Source organism: Tachysurus vachellii, chromosome 14 (genome assembly GCF_030014155.1).
Source record: "Tachysurus vachellii isolate PV-2020 chromosome 14, HZAU_Pvac_v1, whole genome shotgun sequence".
Lineage (NCBI taxonomy): Eukaryota > Metazoa > Chordata > Actinopteri > Siluriformes > Bagridae > Tachysurus > Tachysurus vachellii.
Window position 1 is genome coordinate 1,599,056 of NC_083473.1, and position 8,067 is coordinate 1,607,122.

General features: G+C 37.2%; 1 protein-coding gene across 1 annotated transcript; it reads left to right on the plus strand.

The window, feature by feature from the left end:
- Positions 1 to 223: 223 nt before the first annotated feature.
- LOC132857405 (uncharacterized) lies at positions 224 to 7,494 on the plus strand. The gene is made up of 5 exons (XM_060887361.1): positions 224 to 349; positions 2,365 to 2,448; positions 2,568 to 2,900; positions 5,806 to 6,120; positions 6,937 to 7,494. The coding sequence occupies exons 1-5, from the start codon at positions 331 to 333 to the stop codon at positions 7,011 to 7,013; spliced, it is 828 nt and encodes a 275-aa protein (XP_060743344.1). The 5' UTR covers positions 224 to 330; the 3' UTR covers positions 7,014 to 7,494.
- The last annotated feature ends 573 nt before the right edge of the window (positions 7,495 to 8,067 follow it).

Consider the following 8,067-nt stretch of genomic DNA (forward strand, 5'->3'; position numbering starts at 1 on the left):
GAAGACCTTTCTCTCCTGTTGTACTAAAGATAAACACAAATTTATTATTTACTCTGTACATTGTGTCTTTCTTTACACATAGACCTGTATAAAGTGAGCTCGCTTATTTTTTTTACTTGTTTTCACAACTTTAGTATTTCTAATTTTTTTGGGGAGTGATTTTGAGGGAGTTACTTGAGCTTTTCACAGGGAGGAGTTTGGCAACACTGAGTAAAAGCCTGCAGGCAGATCTTGTTTTGCTGTGGCACTGTTAAGGGCGGTGAACAGCAGAACCTCCTAAACTCATAACCTTTATATACTTAGTACTTAATCGTAGTGAATCAAAAAGAAATGTTTTTCCATCTCCAAGGTAAAGTTGAATTTTGAATTCTTCTCTATGTTTATCTAAATCTGTGGGCTGTACTTTCAGTTATTTAATAGACACCACCTTATAATCTACCTAACAAATCTAATCTAATTCCAGGTAATGGTCAGATTCATCAGTTAAATTCACCAACTAACTCTGTACATTTCTATTTTTTGTGTTTGTATAAAAGCTGACAACGTTTGTTTAAATGATTGTGTAGAGTCACATGTTCGTGTGTGACTTTTTGTGGCCTCTTCACTTTTTTATATGTAAACTAAAATCTTTAGATATGGTGTAATGTGAAATAGCAGGATTTTACCTCATGACATTGTTTAATGAAGGTTAACTGGATGTTTTTCTCAGCAGTCACAGAGTTCAAGTTGAATTTATGATCTAAATTGTGTCGTCTATCATAGACAGGAAGTTCACAGTGTGTATGAACATTGCATGAACTAACGATATTACTGAGTCTCTTATCAATCTGATACCGAGTAAAAACACTAAAACCCGTATCCTGGTCTCTGTAGCAGTGCTGAGAAAAGAGGAGATCATCTTCATCTTAATATTAAACTCTAAGCTGTGTTTAGGTCCTGTGAAAATCTACTCTCTTAATCTGAATAAACTTTTAATTCCAGAGTCTTTAAGGGCTCTGATCCATCAGTCCCACTGCTCACCACAGAGGTGTGTGTTATTACATCAGAATGTGCTGAAAACTAGGAAGCAATATCAATCTTTCAACATAATTTTATTCATATTTCTTTAGATTATATTCCCCATTATTTTATGATAGAATATGTTCATCTTCATATTTCAAATACAAAAATAAAACATCAGAATTTAACTGCATTAAGTTCATTTAATTATGTTGACTTTGTAGAAGCCAACATTCTGTTTTCCTATTTAAGTTTAGACAAAAATTTATACTATTTAAAGCTTACTTCCGGTACCGGGTCTCAAAATGGCCTTTTTTCCCATAGACTCCCCTTATAAACTTTGGAGGTTTATAACTCGGCAAGCTTTCGAACTATCTACACTAAACTCGGCTCCTTTAGGGTGAGACTCTGAACAATGTTTTATATTGGTGTACCGACTGGACTTCCGGTTGTCTCGCAGCCCCGCACACAATATATTCAAAATCAAAAAACGTTTTACAACATGGACATGTGACATATCAAAACACTCAGAACAATGAGGGGAACCTCCTCACATGTATCACACGTGACGTCACGTGATGTCACGTGAAAATAAAACATTTTGCACAACATGGGCATGTGATATATCAAAACACTCAGCACAATGAGGGGAACTGCGTCGCGGGTATTCTGATGACGTCACGTGACGTCACATGATGTCACGTGAAAATCAAAAATTAGCACAACATGGATAAGTGACATGTTTTGGCAACCTAGCTTTCTGTCCACTTGCCTCCAAAAAGCACCATCCGTTGGAAATACTTGCATCGTCAAAGCCAACATCAAAGTATGTCACGACGAACTTTACAAATCTAGTAGCTTGTTTAATTTTACTCACCAAAACCTCCTCTGATATTTGTTTCTTAAATTGAATGTGTGAACCTTTAATTCACTAATTTAATGTTAAAATGATAGATTTACTCAATAAATAGTTATAGATAGATATGCTGCACTACAATACATTGCAGTTTTACACAATGTTTTCATACTCATTATAACCTAATTTAGGTTGATGAAATGAAAATAGTTTAGTTGATTAAATTAGTTCCAGTATCTGCCAAGCAAAACAAGCCTTAACCCTAACCCTAAACCCATATCATTACATATCATTAGTACCACTTAGACCAGTCACAGAGTCAGTTCACAACAAGATTTCTCTACTTCATATGCACTGTTATGACACTTATTTAAAATACACCAATAAGAGGACAGCAAACCCAGACCATGTTAAAGGTGGATACAAACACAAGGCATTGTAAATAAGAGTGATGTATTTTGCACAAAACTACCACAATTACTCAGAGCACTTGTCTCGGATTGTTTCAGAAAATCTGCCAACACTCCACAAGAGTCTTCCAGACATCATGTCCCTCCTTTATATTTCCATCTTATGGGTCTGTGCCTGTGTGGGTGAGTGACCAGGTTCTACAACACCAACAAGACAGAAGTGTCCTTCTATTGAATCAAATATCACAACAATGTTTTGTCAAATGTTACAAATCCTGTAGATTGTAATGTTTCTCCCACAGAAAGTGCAGATCCTCCGATTACTCTATCAGCTCCAGTGGGTTCCACAGTCATCCTGCCGTGTAAACTGCCTGGCATGTTCAATCAAACATCACTTATTCGGTGGAAGATGAACGATGAGCTTGTGTTTCAGCGAAGCATTAATGCTTCGATTCCAGGTTCGGGATATGAAGGCCGTGTGGATGTTCCTCTGGATGAGCTGCGTAAAGGAAACTGTTCCTTGGCGTTGAAGAACATCCAAATCACTGATGACCGTTTCTACAAAACCTTTACAATGGAACATGTGGACACTACAAATGTGAAAGTAATTACCAGTGTTAGAGTCTCAGTCTATGGTAAGTTAACTGTTCAGTATAAAATACTGACTTATTATAGAAGTGACACTGTATGACATAACAGAACTGGAAATTAGGAACCACATCTATTTTAGAGATGCATCAATACATTATTTAAAGTAACTGTAAACATAAAAATAAGATGTGCAGAGGTTATATTTTTTAGAATGCTTGTCAGAAATTAGATTAGAGGTGTGCATCAAAACTGGGATCAATCTGACCAATTAGACAAAAGGACCTTGGTGAGACCTGACCAATGTGATCTAGTTGAGCTACAGAGATCATGCTTGAAGAAACTCGCAGAAGGTCCACCATCACTATGATACACCACAGATCTCCAGCTCTCGTATTTCCCACTTTTATCTTTTATCTTATGTCACAGCTCACTGCAACAGAGAACAGACATTGATATAATTTAGCACAGATGTCTGAACTGGGTAGGAGCGATCCAGCCTGTAGCCGACTCCAACTCCCACCACAGGACATAAAAGAAAGAGAAAATCCTCCACAGCTATCTGTTCACCTGAACCACTTAAACTGCTGAAGTGCCAGATACCAACAAATGGTCTATATGTTGTCATTCTTCATGCATTGGAACCACTGGAGTGGGACATAGTCCGAATATACTGTGAAGGCCTGTCCCAGCAGATAGTGTCAGAGAGTGAGGACTGCATATTTGATGGCCAGACACTCCATCTCTATCATGCTGTACCTGCTCTCTAAGATCAAGCACTTGCAGCTGATGTTCAGCATAGGGCACTCCCCACCTTCACTGGGGACAACGTGGCCCCTAGCTCCATGTCTGTCATGTCAGTCTGTAAAGCAAATAAAACAACAAAAATACACCACATAGTATAAAGATTAAAAGTAAAGCAAAAAATGGACTATAAAATAAGCACAATGTAAAATTACAATTAGTCAATTAAAAGCTACCCTAAAAAATAAGTTTTAAGCTGAGATTTAAAATGGCAAGAGATTTTGCTTGCCTTATCTCAGTTGGTAAAGAATTCCAAAGTTTTGGAGCTAGTGAAGAGAAGGCAAGTTTTCACCTGCCTCAGAACCGGTTTAGAGTTAACCGGTCTGAGCAGTGGTCTATATCCTGGAATTAGCATAACAGAGATGTGGTCTGAGTAGCTGAGGTGGGGTCGGTGGTCCGCACGGCAGGGGGCTTGCACAATGTTTGTGTAAACAAGATCCAGCATGTTTTCCCCTCTCGTTGCAAAGTCCACATTCTGAAGGAATTTAGGGAGCACTGATTTGAGATTTGCATGATTAAAACTCCAGTGATGATAAACAATTCAATTCAATTCAATTTATTTGTATAGCGCTTTTAACAATTCCCATTGTCTCAAAGCAGCTCTACAGAAGTAGTGAAATAGAAGAGAGAGAAAAAAGAAATAAATATGTAATAATAAGAAGAAAAATAAGGATAAAATAAATAAGTGAATATATACAATTAATGTTTCAAATTAATTTTAAAAAGATTAACTCAAAATTTAAAATACTATATATCTCTCCCTATCCCTGATGAGCAAGCCGGAGGTGACGGCGGTGAGGTTAAACTCCCTGAGATGATAAGAGGAAGAAACCTTGAGAGGAACCAGACTCAGAAGTGAACCTCATCCTCATTTGGGTGACACTCTACAGTAAATAGTGTAAATGTAAATAATGTCCTTTCTACAACAGTTTATAATAGTGCAGCCGAGAGCTCCTGAGGAACTAATGGGTCATCATTAACTCTGAGTTCAGCACAGACCTGATTGCTGATAAACACCAGAACATACAGCTGACTGACACAACATTGGTTCAAAAGAAGACATGACAGTCTCCGGGTGGCTTTGTACACAACAATCCAATAAAACACTAGCTGACCATGCAGATCAATCCCTGGCAAGGTAACCACCGGGCGACGAGACTCCAAGAGGTAGAACGTCAGAATTGACGAAGTAGTTCAGTAAGAAGAGATGATCAGGCTAGGAACTTGGAACATCCGGAGCTCAGGAGTGGCATATATACAGTAGCTCGACAGAGAGAGAGAATAAACAGGCTGTTGGGTTGAACATTCTGCAGATCGCTAATAGCCCCATAGAGTTCACATAGAGCTTTATAGTGACTCTCTGTGAACAACGTCGCAGCAGTTTCTAGGGTTTGTCTTTAACCTAGCATGGACACCAGCCCACTTAGCATGCTTCTGCTTCCTCGAGCACCGATTTTGGCGTCCCCTCACCTGATCAATGACATCAGGCGATGCCGAGGACTGGAGGCCTGGTCTCCAAAACAAACCTTTACACCACATCATCGTGCAGGTTGGTTGTTGCACGATTTCTGTACTGAATAAACATCTGGCGGTCGTATACATGAACACAGCTGTATCTGGTGTCCATGTACTCTGAATAGATGGGCTAAGAACGTAAATAAGAACATATTGGATCTGGAGTGGCCACTGCAACACACTGCAGACTACATGTGAGTGCACAATCAATAGAAACCAATAGAAATAGAAACAGTAGACTGATAGAAAGTTCATGAGACTGTTTAGTGTTTCGTCCTGTTCTAAGCCAAAGGATTATGATGAGCTGACTGAAATATCAATTTGGAATCTGAATACTCAATGTGATATTTCAGTTTTTCTTTTAGCACAAATCTATTTTTTGCTTTGCTACTATGGAGTATGTACTGTTAGATTTATGTGGGAAAAATAAGATAAAGAATAATGGAGGGGTATGAATATTTTCTGAATGCACTGTACTACTACATCTGTGTCTCAGGAATATGAACATTTCTAAGGTTTATATCTTATTTTCAGTAGATGTGTGGATGATGATATAGATTCTGTAAAATAAATAAAAACTTTAAAGTCTTAAACTGAGATAATTTCGTAAAATCTTTTTCTGTGTCTTTGCAGCCATTGAGATATCAGCTCGAGTGGGTACCACAGCTGTCCTGCCATGTGATTGGATCGGTTTGTACATAACAAACCCTCATGTTGAGTGGTACATTGATTCTGAGATTGTGTTCGAGCAAAAGGGTGACGAGTCATTTGTGGGTGCAGGATATGGGGGCCGATTGAATGTTTCTAAGGATGAGCTGGTTAGAGGAAAATGCACCCTGGTGGTGAAGAATGTCAGTGTTACTGATGCTGCTGTCTACAGAAGTGCAATGGTACAATCAGACAATCAGAAATCTGTCTTGGTCCAGACGGTTAAACTGACAGTTTTTGGTAAGTGGATAAATCTCAATTCACCTTAATTTCAAGTCCCAACTCCATGGTAAACATCATTGCTTAATTTTTTGTTATTTAGGCAACTGTTGCAGCATTACGTCGCTCTCTCTCTACCTTTTCTTCATGCAGATTTATTCGATCTTTGGTACATCTTGACTTATTGTTTATTATCCATGAAAAGCTATCAAATATTTATATTTATCTGTGTGCTAGAAAACGGGGGTGTCTTTGTGAATAAAATTCATGAGCCGAGTAAAATCAGGCTTTGTTCACGTAAAAGAATGATGTGTATTTGTTACTGACGGTAACTAAACATTTAAAACTATAGTATCAGATTTTAGAACTGTTTTAGATGCCAGAAAGGTTCAATATCCTTAGATGGAAAAGAAAGAAAGAAAAATCTGACAAATAAAGACTTCTTTAATATTAATATATTTAATATATATTTATTACATTATTTTTGAAACATACAATTTGCTGAACCTTTTATACGTGTCAGAATTTAAAGGGTTCAGTTTAGCAAAGAAAATCTGAAAGAAAGAGAAGTAAATAAAACAATTAAAATGTGGGACAGAGGAGAATATTACTGGATTATATTGTTTGTAAGGTGTTTGATGCTCCTACAGTTATTAGCTAAATATATTTATAACTATAATGAAGAAATAAGTTTAGTAATCAGGTAAGTAAATATAAAATTCAAATATTTAACTAAACTTTTAACTTATATGGCAAATTAAATCCTCATTTGTCTTTGCAAATTTTTAGACCTCATTTTTGTATAATATTAAGAATAAATAATTTGTCTGTTTCCAGGTGTTGCAGGAATAAATTACCCCCACCCTCTGATCCTCGTCATGTCCTTCCTCATGTGCTTGATTTTCTCACGTTGAGGAAACATCAGTGTGATCTGTGTGAGTACAGAAACTTCTGTGAGCCGAGAGATTCGCCTTATAAAGAAAACTCGTTTAAGGAAAAAAACGAGGGAAGATTTCGGTGTGTTTTATCCACGTTGTCAACAAGTCTACAACTGTGAGGAGCAGGAGAACATTATTACAGTATTACTGAGAACATGAAACCACAGATGATATTAGCTAGCGATTTTTTTCCTGTCTGTTTCTCTATTTCATATATATTGGTTCTGATTTTAGTGAAGGTGAGAGTAATGTGTGAAGGTGTCGTTTTATTGGGAGATTATTCTTTGATAAATATCCAGAGTTTTTAATTAAGTGAAGGTCTCTAAAGGTGTTATTTAATTGGGAGTGTATTCTTTAGTATATTTCTGTGTATTTGTTTTGTGACAGTGTGTAGAATTGTTGCTTGATTGGGGGTCTAATCTGTTTTCTTTTAATAAATGTGTAATGGTTTACTGAAGGTGTGTAACATTGTTCTTTTATTTCACCTGATTTTAACCTCACTGCTTTCGAGCATGTGACAGATTCCTTACATTTACCCAGATACACTCCTTAATTTTACTCCTTCAGTGTAAATTAAACAGTAAAATCCAGAAAGTGTGTTCATCTGTAACCATGAAACAGATCCTGGATTATGAAAGCGTAGTGCCTGAGGCATCAGGGTGTGTCTACAACATTATAAATCATTGGTGCGAAGCCGGGGCACAGACCCAGCAGTCATGCATGTCAGAGTCTATTAAAAGTAACTCAGGGTAATTCACCTGCCCCTCTCTGCCCCACACCTGCTATAAAGGGTTTATAATATTTTAAAGGTTTAAAATGCCTGGAAAGTTACAATATTCACAGAAAAGAGCTGAACATTATAAACATTACAGCATGATTAATACCGTGCACTATAAGGTTTAATGTTCCACAGATGATTATAAAACTCATATTTTTCTCAGTTCTGCGCCTCAATACTGCTTTCAGCTCACATTCATGCACTTCCACTTCAGTTGAATCACCTGAATCACTTTTGACTGTTGATGTGAGT